The 20,137-nt window shown below is 45.2% G+C and overlaps 1 protein-coding gene across 3 annotated transcripts in view; it reads right to left on the reverse strand.

Annotated features, from left to right (window-relative positions):
* The window catches only part of SLC39A11 (solute carrier family 39 member 11), a 541,921-nt gene that overhangs the window by 178,921 nt on the left and 342,863 nt on the right, over positions 1-20,137 (reverse strand). For all 3 annotated transcript variants that reach the window (XM_074388916.1, XM_003931782.2, XM_003931783.2), the window contains exon 6: positions 19,714-19,884. In XM_074388916.1, coding sequence (XP_074245017.1) covers positions 19,714-19,884 — 171 coding nt within the window. The remainder of the gene's footprint in view (positions 1-19,713; positions 19,885-20,137) is intronic.

Genomic DNA, 20,137 nt, shown 5'->3' on the forward strand with positions numbered 1-20,137 from the left:
CTCACACACATCCCTGAACTCACTCTCTTGTCGTTCAGTTCTCAGCAAGGTGAGCTGCAGAGTTGCTTGGGAGGATTTTCCATTAGGAATCTCTGGGTTCTATGATGTTTCAGCTCCAACGTGCTTTAAAATGTCACCTGTGATTCTCTGGCTGCGACAGACAGTGTTTCCCATTTTACAGCATATAATAAATGTGAGGATTGGGTCTGCTCCATGGTCCTGTCCCTTCTGTTAGAGTATCAGGCAGCTGGCCCTAATACTGGAGAATGAATGGCCACAGTAGGAGTGAAATGGAGACACAGAGAGGGCTACTTGTCTCAAGCACATGGCTATTAAGTGGAGGAGCCACTGGGATTTGAACCTAGATCAGTAGATCCCAGAGCCCATGTGCTTAACTAATACCCCACAAAGACTACTCCAGTCCAGTGAGCTGAGGTCCTATTTGAGAGGGGTCTCTGCAGCCTGAGTCTGGGGCTTTTCTCCCCTGTGAGCCATGGGTTCCCCCTGGGTGGGGTGGACATGCTGCAAGGAGGAAAATGTGTGCCACATTTCCAGGAAACCACGTGGCCCCACTGTGGTCCAGGTGCTGCTGGAGCAGGACCTGCGCTGTCACTGCTCTCTGACACCAGCTCCACTGTCTCCTCCAGAGGCTCCCACCCTGCTGGGCTCTGCACCCACAGATGTGATGAAACTCACAGGAGTCAAGTATTGGAGAGTAGTGGGTGGGGGTTGTATACAGGGAGACGAAAGACACTTGTATTTTTCTGTCTCATTAAGGTGAAGACTGGCATGAAAGCAAATTTCTATTTTCAAAAGTTAGGTTTGGTGACAGAGTGGGGAGCAGATGGATAAGAGAGAGAAGGAGGCAACATACAGTGGGCCTCAGCCGGGCGCGGCGGCTTACACCCATAATCCCAGCACTTTTCAGAGGCCAAGGTGGGAGGATGGCTTGAGCCCAGGAGTTTGAGACCAGCAGAGGCAACATGGCAAAACCCCAACTCCACACAAAAAATAAATGCAACAGTTTGCTGGGCACACCTGTGGTCCCAGCTAGGCAGCAAGGGGACCACGTGAGCCCAGGAAATGGAGGCTGCAGTGAGCCGTGACGGTCTCATACACTCCAGCCGGGAGACAAAGCGAGACACTCTCTCAGAAAAAGGTCTCCTCATAAAGCTGCGGGGCTGGAAAAGGAAGACAGAAAATACATGTGGGTGAGACGGGAGCCGGTGATCAATGGGATTTGGTGACCAAATGGCTATGGGAATGAGGGACAGGGAAGAGCTAAGACAGCCAAGGGGCTTCCAGCTCAAGGGCAGCTGGGCAGGTGGTCCGGACTTTAATCTAGAGGGAGGCAGAGGCAGAGGGAGGATGCCGAGAAGAAAACACACATTCCAAATGAGGGCAGACGCGCTCCGAGGGCCAACCAAAGTACATGCCTGGGGTTCCAGAGAGATCAGAGTCCGCCCACTCTTCTCCCTTTCCCTTCATTAAAATCACTTCTCTTCTACTGTCGAATCCACCCTAGTGTCCCCATGCTTGTGGGCCCCCATGGCACTCACAGCCCTACCCAGTTCATGTCCCCTCCTCTCTGCTCCTGGCACAGTTTTCTCTCTGTCACTAGTGTAGCAGCCTTGTCCCCCTCAAAGGTGTGTTTTGAGCCCCCCTATTCAGCTGAGATGCCTTTGGACTCTGTAAAGAAACAGAACTGAGTGTGTTTAGGAAGGTGACCCAGGGGAGCAGGGGATCTGTACAGAGTCAAGGGATGGGGAAGAGAAACAGGTCAGAGGGCTTCAGAAAACCTGTGATGGGGCTCATGATGAAGACGCAGGCAGGAAGGAGAGGAGAGGAGACTGATTTGGGGAAGGTATGAGGCCGCAGAGGCCATGAGGAAACACCACATGCACACGTGTGCACACACACATGCACACACATGCGTGCACACACACACACACACACATGTGCACACACAGATGCACATGTGATTCCTAAAGCTCCCAGCAGGCTTCCAGCATCAGGAGCTAAAACTGCCAGCACTGACAAATGAAAAACTTAAACTCTCTGCCAGAGGGAGCACTTCAGGTACCATTCCCGGATAGCGTCCCTCCAATTCTTCCGTCCGCTGATACGCTAGCATACAGCAGATGTGACCATTTGAAGCTTCAACAAAGAATCCCTTCAGGATGACCATATAAAGGATTTTTCTTTCTTCTGAATCAGGAACACCAGAATTAAGAGGTAGTTAGCCATGCAAGACTCAACGCCGTTTATCAACGAGGGTACTATCTCAGCTGTGTCTTGGATAACACATCCATTCGGTAAAATCACCACACAGAAAAGAAAATACTTTCTTCTACTGTCAGAGTAAAAATCCTTTACTCTTCTGTCCAGCGACCTGAACAAAAACAAGAGAATTTGTGGCTTGGTTTCCTTGACAACCTTATCTTCACTCCAGGCACCAACCCCTGTCTCTAGGCAACAGAGCACACTCTGGAACTACCAGGAGGCAAAGCGCACTGCCTATCCTGAGTCTTTTAGGACTAAGCGAATCAGGGCAGAGCAACTGGTCCCTCACAAGGCAGAGCCCAAGGAGCCCATGGGAAGGTGCGTGGCACACACCGTGGCACTCCCCTGAGTCCCTTAGTGCCTGAAATTCCACCTCTCCACACTCAACCCATTGACTTATTCCCCTGTCCCCTCCAGGGGGACACAGAGTCCATCAGGTGACTTCTCCCACATCCCCATTTCCAACATAAAAGCCCTACACGGCTCTAGCCTGAAGAAGAGGCTGACGCTTGAGAACAGGGCACAGAAAGGAAATCCAGAACATCACTGGGACTTACCGATTTTTGTAAAAAAAAAAAAAAAAAAAAAAAAGGAGCCTGGAGAAAAGTGTTCGATTAAAAGAGAATGAGGAAAAATGCCCGTATTGCTATGTTGACGTTTAAGAAGACTGTTTGCACCTGAAAACAGGATTCAGAGACATTTTTTTCCCCACCAACATGCCCCAACCTCTTCCCTAACATCTCTGAGACAGAAAGAATTTCTGAGAATACAGAGAAGAGAAATAAATGAACAAACTATCTGGGAATGACAGCTCTGAACTTTAATCAGAGCGAGAGAAGAGAGCTGATGAGTGCAAGACTCTGCAGCTGAAAGGAAATGGAATCTGGAAGTGGAAGGGGCTGACAAATAGTGCTTATAACAGCTGCATCCAATAATCAGGATAACTGCTATTTATCTGGTACCTTTATTTCTCAAGCAGGCTCGCATCCATGACCTATTTTATCCTCATATCACCTGTGAAGCAGAGGGTGGAGCTGGAATCATTTATCTTCTGGTGAAGCCAGTGACAATCACAACTTGGGAAAAGTCATTCTTATAATCACCTAGTTGGTGAATTTCAAAGTAAGATAGAAACTACAGATTCAGGCTCCCAATGCTTACTTACCACTGATTATGGGAAAGGTGGATGATCTAAATTGCTATAATAAAAATGCAATTTCCCAACTTTATTTGAGCCATGAGCTTTGAGTTCATTTCTAATTAAATTTTTCAGTAGCCCATGAACAAAACAGATCAGTTTGAGAATCATCTCCTTGTTCATTCTCTCTGAAAGAGAATTATTAAGAAGAAGCATCTGAATTCATTTTCTAGCCCTCATTTGACTTCTATTTACAATCTCTGGGTTGCCAAAGCTGTAGAAACAACAGTCTCCATGGCTGAGAGCAGAGCTTAAACCACACAGATGGGCTGCAAAGATTAATCGTCATACTTAAAGACACCGACAGAACTATGAAAAATAAGTAGTAATAGTAGGAGAAGGAAGAGGAGGAGGAGGAGGAGGTTAGAGAATAGGGGAATTTACCATGATCTAGTAACCTGCAAGATGTGAGCATATGACAAACATTTGTACAAGATTCAAGACAAAAAGAAATGGATGAAGTGTATAATCCCTGTGGCGACTAGCTGCTGCATGAGTAACTTACAAAACGACCACTAGGATTAGATCTGAATGAGGATGTGGTGCTGTGCCTTCGGGTGGGTAACATCCGAAACATGCAGCCATAGGCTTGTCTATTCTCCAAAGAGCGGAACCACTGAAGAAATGGGGGTCTCAAATGGCTTGGAAGCCTGGGTGTTGCTGGGAGCTTGGATTCATCACAAGCCTCCCAAGTGCTTCACACATATTGATTTTGCAGACTTGTACCCCCTCGAATATTCTGTGGAAAACAACCTGTTTTTTCTATCCTCTCCCAAACCCCCATGCTGAGCTCATCACCTCTGAATTTAACTCCTTGTCAAGGCGAAGATGACAGCCAAAAGCAATAAACTTTGCTTAAGTCGAGTCATGACACACATCTATGCCAAATGGGGAACTCAGCTGGCAATTACCAACCTGAGGCGCGGGACAAACAACAGAGCAAGGAATAGACCCGGAAGAACACTTTGGTGTCATTTCACCCACTGTATTTCATCAGAGAAAGAAAAAGAAAATGGGATTTTGATTTCGGAATCCAACCTTGGTTAATGGTTATTTGCAGAAGACTAGTAACATTTCAATTATTTTCAACTCTATACCATACCAGTTACCAAGGGAATGCAGACAAAATAAACACGGACTTATTAAAGAATTAATGTGCATTAAAATTCACATATATGAATATGAATAAGTTGGGACTATGACAAGTCATGCAACTCAAATATGATAAATTAATTAAACCTGTTTTCTGCTGGGGCTTCGGAAATCATGAGGCCACCTCAACAGAGGAGGGAGACTCTTCAGCAGATGAGATGGTTCCTTGGTGAGCCAACCTGCTTGCAAAGGGGCCAGGTATTTTAAGAAACCAAAATCTTGGCCGGGCACGGTGGCTCATTCCTGTAATCCCAGCACTTTGGGAGGCCGAGGTGGGCGGATCATGAGGGCAAGAGATCGAGACCATCCTGGCCAACATGGTGAAATGCCATTTCTACTAAAAAAAAAAAAAAAAAAAAAAAAAAAAATTAGCTGGGTGTGGTGGCGTGCGCCTGTAGTCCCATCTACTTGGGAGGCTGAGGCAGGAGAGAATTGCTTGAACCCGGGAGGCGGAGGTTGCAGTGAGCCAAGATTGCGTCACTGTACTCCAGCCTGGGCCACAGAGCGAGACTCCATCTCCAAAAGCAGAACAATAAAATAAAATAAAAGATCTTACTAAACCAGGTTCTAGCCAATACCTGGCCAAGGGAGAAAGACAACTGGAAGTTACTGGAAATTTTGATTCCTAATACAAAAATGTATTCAAATTCTCTTGCTTGAGTTTTCTCTTTAATTTACATACTAGGTAGGAGGATGACATAATACATTCGACATGGTCATGAGTCTTGACTTTAATCTGACTGCAGCTTCCTCGATCTGAAGGCCAGAAAGTAGGGCTCAGGCATCGGTGCGTCTGCCACTTCTCCAGGAGATGACAGAGCATCTGAAAGTTTCCCTGACACTTTCGTTTCGGATCACGGAGGATTCCCAGAGTTGCGATTTTGCCCTTTGGGCGTTGGTACCAATTCTCGTGCTCAAATCCAACTGCGCCATTTAGAAGTGTGCTCTCGGCTTCTGCTTCAGTGCACACCAGGAACATGATATGTTGAGCAAAATGTCATCCCATGCGGGAGCCTGTGCTAATTATAACGTCAGGCTTCCCACTGAGGTACAGATAATTAAAGGAGAACATTACAGTGTTTTCAGACTCCTGCAGTAGATGAGAAGCATCTTCCGATGTAACCTGTTGGAGGTGAAAATTAAAGCCACCTGAGATGTCCCTAGTCAGGGCCACCACAACTAGAACCAGACACTTTTTGAGGATCACAGCAAGGTGAAGGCCAAAGTCAGTGGGTGGCAGAGCTTGGGGAAAGAGGAGCGGGTGGAGGGGAATTAGTGTTTTGCAGGTCCTGCTGTGTTCTAGGCACCATGACACTCTTTATTTTTTTAATGAGACAGGTCTTGCTCTGTTATCCAGGCTAGAGTACAGTGGCATAAGCATGGTCACTGCAGCCTCTACCTCCTGGGCTCAAGTGATTCTCCTGCCTCAGCCTCCTGAGTAGCTGGGACCACAGGTGTGCGCCACCACGCCAGCTGACTTTTGTATTTTTTGTTGAGATGGGGTTCTGCCATGTTGCCCAGGCTGGTCTCGAACTGCTGGATTCAAGTAATCCGCCCTCCTCGGTCCCCTAATGATACAGTCTGAATGGCAGATAACACAGTGGTGGTCCTGCTTGGTGCTACTGTGGTCATCTCAATAATGAACCACCGCATAGCTATTATTCGCACTTCACAGCTGGGAAAGCTAAGACTCCCATGATCTTACCTATGGTTACCTAGCTAGTAAAGCATTCCAGGAGCCAAGTCTTGGCCTTTCTGCTCTAAAGCTCGTGGTTGTCCTGTCCCGGTGGGCGACCATCTGCTTGGGTCCTGAAGCATCCTCACTTGGTGGTGGTGATGGGCGTGCGGGCGACTCATAGGCATTCACCTCTCACGTCTCCTAGCGCACCCACGGTGGTGGGTCCTATGTATGGATGAGGCTTCCTGCCCAGATTTCCCTGCCCAAGTCTTCAATGCATCTGGAGTGAGAACCACGCCAACATGGTGCTGCAGAAATTAACATTTAATGTGGCAAGCTTAAAAAAGGCAAGACGCGTTTCCTGAACTTCTCTGTAACTCCCTCTGAAAAACAGTGTCATCCACGGGAAGGAAAGAAACAGAGGCTCACCAGAGCGAGACGCAACACGAGGGCATGGAGCGTGAGTCCAGCTGTACCTACCACTTGCGTGGCCTTCGGCTCTTTTGTTTGCTGTTTTTTGAGACAGGGTCTCACTCTGTTATCCAGGCTGGAGTGTAGCGGCATGACCTCAGCTTACTGCAGCTTCCACATCTCAGGCTCAAGAGATTCTCCTGCCTCAGCCTCCCGAGTAGCTGTGACTGCAATCACGCGCCACCACACCCCACTAATTTTTGGATTTTTTGTAGAGACGAGGTTTCTCCATGTTGCCCAGGTTGGTCTTGAACTCCCAGGTTCAAGCGATCCACCGGCTTGGGCCTCCCAAAGTGCTGAAATGACAGGTGTGAGCCACTGCACCTGGCCTTGGGCTGGATCTTTAAACTTTCTAGGTCTCAGTTTCTAAAATGTAAAACAGGGACGCAAATATCTAAATCATGTATGTGGTGCCCTTTATACAGCCTCTGGAACTTTGAAAGGCCCCCATAAATGGCAACCTTTGGTATTCTAAGTGTATTTTATTATGGTCCCTGATGCGTGTCTTTGTGTGGTGTTCTGCTTCCTCATTAACTGAGACTGGGTCAGCTGCCTACTGAGAAGGCCCCTCCAGTTTCCAGAAGCAGAGCAACCTGAAATAGAAGCTGTTGCATCAGGGTTTCTCCCGGAAAAGTTTGTATCTAATAGGATTTTCTGCTCAGTCTTTACCCCAGGAAAATGAAAAATCAGTAGGCTCTTTTTCACAGCTATTGGACCCTTCTTGCAAATTGGGGCTCTGGTCTCCCAGTGCTGCCCCTCCAAAGTGCCCTTGGAGCACAGGGAGATGGCATGAGGGCAAGCTGAGCATCCTGGCTCACATCACCAATGCCAGCAGCAGCTGCCTCCCCGGTCACCTGCAGCTGTCCCCTGACTTTCCAGCATTCCAGCAGATCCTCCACGTTCCACACAAAATCAAAACCAAGAGCAACTGACTCCTAGTTGGAAAGCAGGGCTCAAAAAACAACTTTCTTTTTTTTCCTATCTGTCCATTGACTTGGAGGAAAATCCACTAGATTGAAAAAAAAAGAAAAAACTATACTATAAAAATGTATATTGCTAAAACAAAAGAAAAAAAGCAGGGTTCGTAGACACCTCCGAGTGGCATGGTAGGTGGGATAGATTATTCCTCTGTCTCAAAGGGTCTGCTGGCATATGGAATGAATGGGGAGGAACTTAACAGAAAGAATTGGCTTCAAAGAGTTCAAAGGTTTCCCTACGGCCCAGCAATTATACTCCAACGTATGTACCCAAGAGAACACAGGTCCATACAGACGTAAACACGAATAGCAGCATTACTCACAATACGCAGAAAAGAGAAAACGATGCAAATGTCTATCGAGTGATGAAAGGGTAAACAAAACAGGGTATACCCAGGGAACAGAATATTATCTGGCCATAAGAAGGAAGACTTACTGATATGTGCTACATCAGTGAAAGCTGGAAACATCATGCTAAGTGAAAGAAACCAGACACAAAAGCATACGTATTACATGATCCCATTTAAATGAAAGTCAGTCCTGGTTAGGGAAACTATGGGGACAAAGCAGATCAGCGCGGGAGCCGGAGCGAGGGAGGAATGGGGGTGACTGCTAACGGCCGTGCGGTCTCTTTCCTTTTGTTCTCAGGAGCACTGCTGAAAGAGTGTGGGGTTTCTCTACAGGGTGATGAGAGTGTCCAGGAATAGTGGTAGGTTGGGGAGGGTGGTTTACAGCTGTAATCCAGGCACTTTGGGAGGTTGAAGTAGGAGGTTATCTTGAGGCCAGGAGTTTGAGGCCACCCTGGCCAACATAGCAAGACCTTGTCTCTATTTGAAGAAAAAATTCAAATTAAAAAGATAGTGATGGCGGTTGCACAACCTTTCAGGTATACTAAAACCACTGAATTGTGAAATTCATTTTTCTTTTCTTTTTTCCTTTTTTTTTTTTTTTTTTGAGACAAGGTCTTGCTCTGTCACCTTGGCTGGAGTGCAATGGCACAATCATGGCTTACTGCAGCCTCAACCTCCAGGGTTCAAGCAATCCTCCCACCCCGGCTTCCAAAGTAGCTGGGACCACAAGAGTACATCACCATACCTGGCTACTTTTTCAATTTTTTTGTAGCGATGAGGTCTTGCCATGTTGTCCAGGTTGGTCTCGAACTTCTGGGCTCAAGCGATCTGCTTGCCTCAGTCTCCCAAAGTGCTGGGGTTGCAGGCACGAGCCACTGTGCCTGGCCTTGAATTGTCAACTTCAAAAGGGTGAATTTTATGGTATGTGAATTATACCTCATTTTTTAAAAAAACGTTAACAGGGACTCTTTCCTCAGTGTGGAAGTGTAATTGACAAACCTCCTAATTACCAGGGAGCTTGGGGATGAGAAAATGCCACACAATAAAGTTGCCTAAGAGAGAAAGAGAGAGAGAGAGAGAGAGAAATCACGTGTGAGATGAAGGAGTAAGCTCAGTAATCATTTAAATACACCACTGACCTTGAAAAAAAGAATGTCAACTATAATCACACACCACAAATATCTGTTACTGTGAACTGGCTCATCACGAAGAACTGAGGGTTAGCGTGGAGTTAAGATAGCAGCGGGGGTAGGCAGGGGGAAGGGGCCCATGAGATTTAGACGCAGCACTCCCCAGTTCCCTGCCATCCCCACTACACACGTACAAGCTAAGTGAATATTATGTTGTCTTTTACTACCGTCCCAAAACTCTCACTTGATAAAGGAGCAGGGGAGTATGTTGCTGACTGGGCTCATTAAGCCTAAGGAATTCTTTAGAGGCTCAAACACAGACAGCGAGGGATGGAAAATGAGGAAGACACAGCTGACAGCCCATGGGAGTCCCAGAGTGAGACTAAGACTCCATAAGAGCCAGGCTTAGGCTTATAAAGGAATGCTGGCTGCTAAAGACATTTCAGAACACAAGGTAGGAATCTCTGGCCTGCATTCAGAAGATACCATTGGTCTCTGTGGTTGGCCAAGTCAGGGCTCCAAATATATCCAGAACCTCATTCCTGGAACCTGTGAATGTTACCTTTCATTGACAAGGAAGAATTTTCAGATGTGATTATCCTAGATGATCTGGGTGGCTGGAATGGAACCACAAGAATGTTTATAAGGAGGCAGAGGGAGATTTGGCACAGAAGAGAAAGCAATGATCACGGAGGTACTGATTGAAGTATGCGGCCACAAGCCAAGGAATGACGGCATCCTGCAGAAGCTGGAAGAGGCTAGGAATGGATCATCCCCTAGGGTCCCCAGCAAGAACACGGCCCTGCCAACTCCTTGACTTTATCCCAGTGAAACTGATGTCAGACTTCTGGCCTCCAGAACTGCAGGAGAATAAATCTGGATTGTTTTAAGCCATTAAGTTTGTGATAATTGGTTACACCAGCCAAAAAAACCAAGGCAGTCCTTCATCCTGCTTCTAACTTCCCTAAATATGAAAACAACCCCATTAAGATTATCTCAGGCATAAAGGAATAACGTCTCTCTACTTCTGTACACATGATGAAGGCTGGGGTGCTGGGGTGGTTAGGTGATGGTAACTCCTTGTTGTGCTGAGCCCAATGCATCTGGAGTGAGAACCATGCCAACGTGGTGCTGCAGACATTAATGTTTAATGTGACAAGCTTTAAAAAAAGCAAGAATTTCACCCTTCCAAAAAAGCATTTTTATATGATCGCAAGTCATAAATATTTACTACAGGAGAGTTTAGTTACAAATCTCACAAAAACAAGAAGAAAATAAAAATCATCTGTAATCCCCTCACCCAGGAATAACCAACCACTGTGAACATTCTGATGTCTAAATTTGTGTCCTTGTTGCCTGAAACAAAAAATCACTTTGGATTAAAATCTCAAGCATGTCTATGAAAGCCATTATTAGGAGCTGGCAATGGGGACAGGCCACATGACCAAAACCGTACTGTTCTAGAGACACCAACAGTGGTCCCCAGGACTCTAAGTTGTAGCGACAATCAGCAAAAAATCTTGGCTCTTGACATTATTAAGAGGAAGATAAAAAACATGAAATTCATCTACTCTGTTCTTCTGTAATAATTTCAAACACAAAAGGGAGCAAGAGTCTGTCTGCCAATGTATCATCAGGACCTACATAAGTCAATGCCCTCCATTGGCCCACCTGGCCAAGGCAGAAAGAAAATTAGCCCCTCCTCTCTTAGAATGGAGGCCAAGTACCCAATGCACCTTATTCTAGATGCTCAAGTATATAATACATATTTAATACATCAAAGCTTCAGTATGTGTTATAACATTGGGCCCCCCAAAAAGAATGCTGTATAGAGGTTCTCACAGGAAGCTCCATCTATCAGGGGCAAATAAACATGTTTAAATACAGGTAACTGAATCCATCAAGAGATGAATGAATAAAGAAAATATGGTGCATACACACACTGAAGTATTATTCAGCCACGGAAATGACTGAGATCCTGTCATTTGCAACAACACGGATGGAACTCGAGGTTATTATGTTAAGTGAACTCAGCCAGGCATGGAAAGACAAACGTCTCATATTCTCACTTATCTGTGGGAGCTAAAAATTAAAACAATTAAACTCACGGAGACAGAGAGAAGGATGGTTACCAGAGGCTGGGAAGGGCAGTCAGGGAGTAGGGGGAAAGCAGAGATGATTAATGGGTACCAAAAAAAATAGATGAATCAGACCTAGGAGTTGATAGCACAACAGGGTAACTCTAGTGAACAATTTAATAATTGTACATTTAAAAATAACTAAGAGTATAACTGGATTGTTGGCAATACAAAGGATAAATGTTTGAGGTGATGGGTTATGCGTTACATACCTGTATCAAAATATTTCATGCAGGCCAGGTGAGGTGGCTCACGCTTGTAATCCTAGCACTTTGGGACGCCAAGGCGGGAAAATATTGAGCCCAGGAGTTCGAGACTAGCCTAGGCAACATGATAAAACCCTGTTTCTACAAAAAATACAAAAAAAAAAAAAAGCTGGGTGTGGTGGCATGCACCTGTAGTCCCAGCTACACAGGAGGCTGAGGTGGGAGGATCAACTGATCCCAGGAGGCTGAGGTTGCAGTGAGCCATAATCATGCCCCTACACTCCAGCCTGAGTGACAGAGTGAGATCCTGTCTCAAAAAACTATGCATTATGAACCTATGTGTGTGTGTATGTGTGTGTGTGCATATATATTTCATGTACCCCATAAATATACACAACTGCTATGTTACTGACAAAAATTATAAATAAATAAATAAATAAAACACATACAGGTAATTGTAAGTCAGAGTGGTAACTATTGTAACAGAAGACAATGGATACAGCAAGGCATCACATAGGAAGGAAAGATTAACTTTGGTAAATAAATGAAATTAATAACGTACTATTTGTATGATTCTTCACAGAGTCATTCAATGCTAACGCTAGAAGGAGCCATAACAATAATTTACTACAACCCCCTAAATTCTCAAATGAGGTCGTGTTTGAATGAGATGATCCCTAGAATCCCTTTAAGCTTCCAATTTAACTTTCTCCCATACAAAGCAACGGTATAATTCATTGTTGAGACCATAAGCTACTAGCGATAAGAGCTTAGCAGGAACTCAATTGCTAGTTGATTTTTAATTCCATTCAAAAACAGAAGGGCCAGGAATCTTGGGAAGGCTCAGAGCCTTTCAGCCTGTATGATACTGCATGAAAAGCATGTCAAGAGACAGTATGCTCAAAAGGCTACAGTCTAGCATTGCTATTCTAGAAAACATGTTTCCTCGGGGTGTCCTTCTCCAGCGGACACAAATGCTCTAGACCACCCCCACAGACGCACCCAGGCAGAGGCCAGGGAAGTAGCTTAGAGGGAGGTGGGGGTGTCTACACTCTGTTTCTGGAGGCGCCTGCCTTTTTTTTTTTTTGAGACGGAGTTTTGCTCTTGTTGCCCAGGCTGGAGTGCAATGGCGCGATCTAGGCTCACCGCAACCTCCGCCTCCTGGGTTCAGGCAATTCTCCTGCCTTAGCCTCCTGAGTAGCTGGGATTACAGGCACGCGCCACCATGCCCAGCTAATTTTTTGTATTTTTAGTAGAGACGGGGTTTCACCATGTTGACCAGGATGGTCTCGATCTCTTGACCTCATGATCCACCCGCCTCGGCCTCCCAAAGTGCTGGGATTACAGGCTTGAGCCACCGCGCCCGGCCGAGGCGCCTGCCTTTTAATGCAACTTTTACTGCACCTTCCCGTGGCTGCTGGCCTCCGTCGGTCATTACCATTTCTTCCTAAGACGTTTAAATCGTGTTAAGTGCACTTTTCTTTTTCCTCTAAAGGGGAGGGGTTCTTTCCTGTTCTAGGGTTGTCAATAGACTCCATAAAGTCTAAACCCCTAGAACTATCTGCAAAATGCTGTGTGCTGCTGTGATCTGAAGGTTTATGTCTCCCCAAAAATTCATATTCTGAAACCTAATCCCCCATGGGATGGTATTAGGAGGTGGGGACTCAGGGAAGCAATTAGGTCATGAGACGGAGCCCTCATGGATGGGATTAACAACCTTAGGAAAAGCAACTCCTGAGAGTGCCCTTTTTCCACGATGTGAGGACACAATGAGAAGACAGTCACCTGCAACCCAGAGAAGGGCCCTCACCAGAACCTGACCATGACCATGCCGGCAGCCCGACCTCAGACTTCCAGCTTCCAGAACTGTGAGAAATAAATTTCTGTGTTTCTAAGCTACCCATTCTATGGCATTTTGTTATGGTAGCCTGAACAGACTCGTGTACAACGTTCTCCTGTGAAAGGGTGCACAGCTCTTAGCACACTCACAGGACCACTGGGAACCACAGAAGCTTAAGAACTATTTGATTTTGCACATCTGCATTAAATATTAACCCAAGAGCCCCAGATGTGTGCATATGCCTGCAGGTGTGTCCTTACATGCCAGACACCTCCAGGAGACAGGCTACTATTAAGCCTTCCATGTTCCTTCCACATTAAAAACATTTTTTCAAACAAAATGTCATCCTCAAGACAAACAAAACTGAAATGGCCAAGACAAAAAACTTCAAAAAAAAAAAAAATCGATTCGCCATTTAGTCACTGTGAAAAGTCTGTCTTAAAAACCCAGAGTCTCAGGGAATGTCAAAGCTCTAGTTAAATTTTTAATACACTATAAAGGATAGTGTTAAAGAAGAGACCTTTTCAAAGGTAAGCTGGCTCCAAACAGGCTCTTGAAACAGTTCTCATCAAAGGACATGAGGCGGCTTGATAGTAATGGGCAAGGAGTTAACTTCTCTGTAGACAGGAGTAGGAGCTGGAGGCTCAAGGACTGAGCCACACGGAGGTCTTTGGAGACACATCTATTTGTAGTCAGACCCTTGGTGGCTTCATCCAGTGTCAGGAGTTTAAGTAACATTCATATGCCAAGGGGCCGGGTGCAGTGGCTCACACCTGTAATCCCAGTACTTTGGGAGGCCAAGGCAGGTGGATCACTTGAGACCAGGAGTTCAAGACCAGCCTGGCCAACATGGCAAAACCCTGCCTCAACTAAAAATACAAAGAGGAGCCAGGAGTGGTGGCATGCTGCTGTAGTCCCAGCCACTTAAGAGGCTGAGGCAGGAGAATCTCTTGAACCCAGGAGGCGGAGGTTGCGGTGAGCCAAGATTGTACTACTGCACTCTAGCCTGGGCGTCAGAGCAGACTGTCTCAAAAAAAAAAAAATCATATGCCAACGATTCACAAATCTGTAACTCTAGCTAGACTTTGTAACCCAGCTCCAAACTCATGTATCCAACTGTCTAGTCGGTATCTCCGTTTGAAGGTCTAATGGCAATCAAACCTCACAATCAAAAAGCAAATTCCTGGTAGTTCCCCTACTGCTGCTCCAGCTGCAGCCTTCCTCGTATTGGTTGACGGCAACTCCGTCATTGCAGCTGGGCAGCTGTGGAACCTCCGGGTCCCTCCTGGCTCCTTGCTTTCTCTTATACCCCACAGGTGATCCACCAGCAAATCCCATCGGCTCCACCTTCAATCAGGACCCAGAATGGGATTCCTTCTCACCCCCTCTGGCACCACCTCCTTGATCTGTACCACTATTGTCTTTGATCTGGCTGGATTCTGCAATGGCCTCCACACGGGCCTCCCTGCTTCCATCCTTACCCCCCTAAATCCCCTCTCAATTCAGCACCTAAAGAGAAACAAACTTTCAAAGCTCAAGTCAAGTCATACACACCCTGTTCAAAACCCTGCAAGGGCTCATGACACACAGAACAAAAACAAACATTCTTACGCCTCCAAGTTCCACTTAAACGCAGGGCTGACGTCCCTGCCCTCACCTTGTACTTCCCTCCCTGCTGTGGCCACAAGGGACCTTTGGCTACTTCTTGTGGGTGCCAGACATGCTCCTGCTCAGGGCCTTTGCCCTCTCTGTTCCCTCTGCCTGAAACACTCACTTTCCCAGAGAGCTGCATGGCTGACTCAAATGCAAGGACATCTCAAGGAGACCCTCCCTCCCTTCTCTATTTAAAGCTGCAGTTCCTTCCTCAAACACTCTACCATCTCCTCTGCCCTGATGAACTTTTTCTTGTTTAAATCACTAACCACCTTCTAATACAATATAAAATTCATTTATTATTATGATGTTCATCGACTGTCTCACCCTGCTGTAATATTGGTTACAGAAGGCCAGACATCTTGGTTTGCTTTAGTATGATATAACCCAAGTATCTAGACTACAATACTCAAATATAGTAAATAAAAGGCAAGGCTTGGAAAGATATATCCCTTCAAACCTCTCCATCCAGGCAAGTCAGCTGTTCTCCAGTTTACTGAAACCAGTGACTATTACCATCATCCTCTGGGTGAACTCTTAACTTATTTGAGATTCCTAGAAAGCAGTCAATCCTCATTTCCATCTTCATTTCAGTTTACATATATATATTTATTTTTATTTCTTTATATATATGTGTGTGTATATATATACATATATACACACACATATACACATGCACATATATATATACATAAAAATTAAAAAATATATACACACACACACACACACACACACACACACACACACACACACACATATATATATATATATTTTTTTTTTTTGAGATAGAGTCTTGCTCTGTCACCAAGGCTGGAGTGCAGTGGCACGATCTCGGCTCACTGCAACATCTGCCTCCTGGGTTCAAGTGATTCTCCTGCCTCAGCCTCCCAGGTAGCTGGGATTATAAGTGTTCGCCACCACACCCAGCTAATTTTTGTATTTTTAGTAGAGACAGGGTTTTGCCATGTTGGCCAGGCTAGTCTCGAACTCCTGACTTCAAGTGATCTGCCCATCTTGGTCTCCCAAAGTGCTGGGATTACAGGCATGAGCCACCTTGCCTGGCCTCAATCCTTATTTCAAAAAGACACGTTTGCATCACCATAAAAGTGACAAACGCTGAATTTATACTTGGAAACTCCACAGACACAGAGAGGGTCTCCTGTCGGGGAAGAAGTAAGATTTTAATCTATGCTCATTTAGGACCATCAAATATTGCTGTCATTCACACATCTACCTACTGTTTCTGGCTTTATTTCAAGCTGTCACTGGCGTCAACAAACATCAAGAAAGTCAAGTCTGACGCTCCCTGGTCTTCTATAAGAATAAGCTAGGAAATGATTCCATCTGAGCATAATCAATCACCCAAGCACAGCGGTAGGTGTGGTATAGAAAAGAGCCCATTAGCGGAAAGTTGGGTGTTCAGTCCTTTGCTATCGAGTCTGGACCTTAGACCATATTTTTGTTCTTCAGAGACACAGAGTCACCATAATACACCTCAGTGTAGTTACCTTATTTAACACTGAACCCACAGGATAGATCTTTACTCTTGCTCAATTGGTTAAAAATGGCAGAAAGACAGCTACTATTATGACTGAAAAACAAGTAACCTCTCTAACTATTAGCACTTAACAGGCTAAAAGTGACTGCCACGGCTCTGAAGCAGTCCTCCACAGAGGACCAGGGGGTCTTTCAATGAGCTCTTTCAGATACCGGATGGGCATGAACAAGGCCTTCCACCAAGGTGAACCCACTCTGGTCATCTTCGTGCACTGAGGTCTGCATAAGGCCCCATCTTCATCTCAAGACATACTGAATACCAAGATCTAGAAAACCAACAGGGTCAGACACAGTGGCTCACGCCTGTAATCCCAGCACTTTGAAAGGCTGAGGTGGGCAGATCACTTGAGGCCAGAAGTTCAAGACCAGCCTGGCCAACATGGTGAAACCCTGTCTCTGTGAAAAATACAAAAATTAGCTGGGCATGATGGCACACATCTGTAATCTCAACTACTTGGGAGGCTGAGGCAGGAGAATCGCTTGAACCCACGAAGTGGAGATTGTAGTGAGCTGAGATCATACCACTACACTCCAGCCTGGGAGACGGAGTGAGACTCTGTCTCATTAAAAAAAAAAAAAAAAAAGGAAGACCAACTAAAAAATACTTTATTCATAACTCAAAGGAAAGGGTCAAGAAGGAAATGAGGGAGACACACATACTGATGAAAATGTTGGGATAGAAATAGCAGAGGAATATGCTTCTTATCTGGATAAATACCTGAGCTTAAAAGTAATTAAACACCTAGTGCTTTAAGCAGATTTACTGTCTACTAGAATTTATAATATATATTAGATTTTCACTCTTTAAAGATGACAAAAATCTTCATTGTGCCAGCAAAACAACATCTAGTTATACAGAGGAAGAGACGCAGTTTGCTATGCTTTTTGCTTCTACAACACTAAAGCCAGAAGTCAATGTATCAACATCTGTAGAAGCTTTGAAGAGAAAAATGTCATGACTAGAAAGCTTTGCCCAGCCAAGTTCTTGCTCCTGTGATAGAATGACATATTGCACCATGAACTCCACATAGACTCAGAAAATGTATCACCCAAGGATGCTCCCTGGGGAAGATTATTGCTCCAACTTGAGTTCCCAGACAACAAAAGATGGATCAGCATGTTTAAGACCTCGAGGTCCAGGAAGTCACGGAGAAAAGGCAGCAGGAGTATCATCGATGCCAACAACGGCTCCCATTTTCCAGGTGTTCATAAACCCCAGGCACTGTCCTGAAAGCTGTGTGTGTGTATAGTTAGCATCTCATTTAATTCTCAGAATAAGCCACTTATGGCATTATCTCCATTTCTCAGATGAGAAAACCAAGGTTCCGGGAGTTTGAGCAATTCCTCAAGATAACCTTGCTAGGAAGTGAGAGACTTGGAATTTCAAAATGCATCCCAAATTGCTCAGATTCCCTCAATTGGGAAGATTTTTAAAAAATATCTTTATTATTTTCTATGTTTAATCATGTTTTCTAGATGCTCTAAAAGAAACATATTATTTTTGAAATAAGGCATTCACTTGTCCTTGATTTTTCCAATTAAAATACACCTAAAGACATAAAACAGGCAGGGCGTGGGGACTCACACCTGTCGTCCCAGCATTTTGGGAGCCTGAGTTGGGTGGTTGTCCTAAGGTCAGGAGTTTGAGATCATCCTGGCCAACATGGTGAAATCCAATCCCTACTAAAAATACAAAAAAAAAAAATCAGCCGGGTGTGATGGCGCATGCCTGTAATCCCAGCTACTCAGGAGGCTGAGGCAGGAGAATCGCTTGAACCTGGGAGGCGGAGGTTGCAGTGAGCCAAGATCACTCCACTGCCCTCCAGCCTGGACAACAGAGTGACACTGTCTTAAAAAAAAAAAAAAAGACATAAAACAAATTACTCTAAAATGCTAAACAGGAAACGATTGGTAAAAACATTTCAGAAAGATGCCCACATAAAGAAGGCAGGTAAGGGAGTGATCAGTGCCAAAGGATACTGAACTCTATATAGTTAACCCTTGAATAATGCAGAGATTAGGAACGCTGATTCTCTGTGCAGCAGAAAATATAGATAGAGTTTTTGCCTTCCCCAAAATACAACTACTAATAACCTGCTGCTGACCGGAAGTCTTACTAACAACGTTGTCAATCAACACATATTTTACATATGTATTATACACTGTATTGCAATATAGTAATCTCAAGAAAAAATGTTATTAAGGAAATTGTAAGAAAGAGAACATAGATTTACTATTGATTAAGTGGAAGTGGATCATCATAAAGGCCTTCATCCTCATCATCTTCACAGTGAGTCAGCTGAGGAGGGGGAGAAAGAGGAGGGGTTGGTCTTGCCGTCTCAGGGTGGCAGAGGCAGAAGAAAATCTGAGTGTAAGTGGACTTGCAGAGTTCAGACCTGTGTTGTTCAAGGGTCAACTATATTTTCTTTTTTTTGAGAAGGAGTTTTGCTCTTGTTGCTCAGACTGGAGTGCAATGGTGTGATCCGGGCTCACTGCAACCTCTGTAGCCCGGGTTCAATAGATTCTCGTGCCTCAGCCTTCCAAGTAGCTGGGATTACAGGCGTGAGCCACCACACCCAGATAATTTTGTATTTTTTGTAGAGGCAGGGTTTCACCATGTTGTTTAAGCTGGTCTTGAACTCCTGACCTCAGGTGATCCACCCACCTCAGCCTCCCAAAGTGCTGGGATTACAGGTATGAGCCACCGCACCTGGCGCCGGGTCAACTATACATTCCGATAGTATTAAGCAGAAGCAGAGATATCCAGTATTTAAAAAAGACACCCTCCACAGCAATCACGTAACAGTTATGAATTTATGCTCCAAATAACTTGGTAACAAATACGTAAAGAAAGGAAACAGAAGTTGTTTAAACTAGCTAGAATGGGAAGTTTTCACATATGATGATCAATCTATGTTGATCAAAAAAGAGTCAAGAAAGATTTGTAACTGCCACCTTCACTGTCCTCCAAAAAGGACCCATGTCACAATTGACCATTCCCCTTTTCCAGCCAGACAATTGTGCTGACAAATGACTTTACTTTCAGGCAGTGGCTGGAGCGCTCATGGGCAAGACCTCACCTGGAATGTTGTGTATAGTGATGGCCAAGATGAGCAGCGCGATCCTCCTCCAGCTGCTGCCACTGGGCTGTGCCAGGTTCCCTCGAGAAGGCACGGGGACAGCAGGACCCTCCGGAAGGCCAGCAGCTGTCGCCTTCTTTCTCTGATACGCCTCACCATTCTCACTCTTGTCTGAGCAAAAAAAAAAAAAAGAGAGAGAGAAATGAGGAAAGACAGCGTTTCGAACACGTGTATATGAATACTTCGGCAAGCTGCAGCAGGGAGAGGCTTCTACCCCTGAACTTCCCGTAGACTATGCATGCTTCTGTGTGCTCTCTCACTCACTCAGGCATCCATTCATTCAGCGAACAATTCATTGAATAGGCCGAGCACAGTGGCTCAAGCCTGAAATCCAACACTTTGGGAGACTGAGGCAGGCAGACGG

The sequence above is a fragment of the Saimiri boliviensis genome, chromosome 17 (assembly GCF_048565385.1).
Source record: "Saimiri boliviensis isolate mSaiBol1 chromosome 17, mSaiBol1.pri, whole genome shotgun sequence".
Classification (NCBI taxonomy): Eukaryota; Metazoa; Chordata; class Mammalia; order Primates; family Cebidae; genus Saimiri; species Saimiri boliviensis.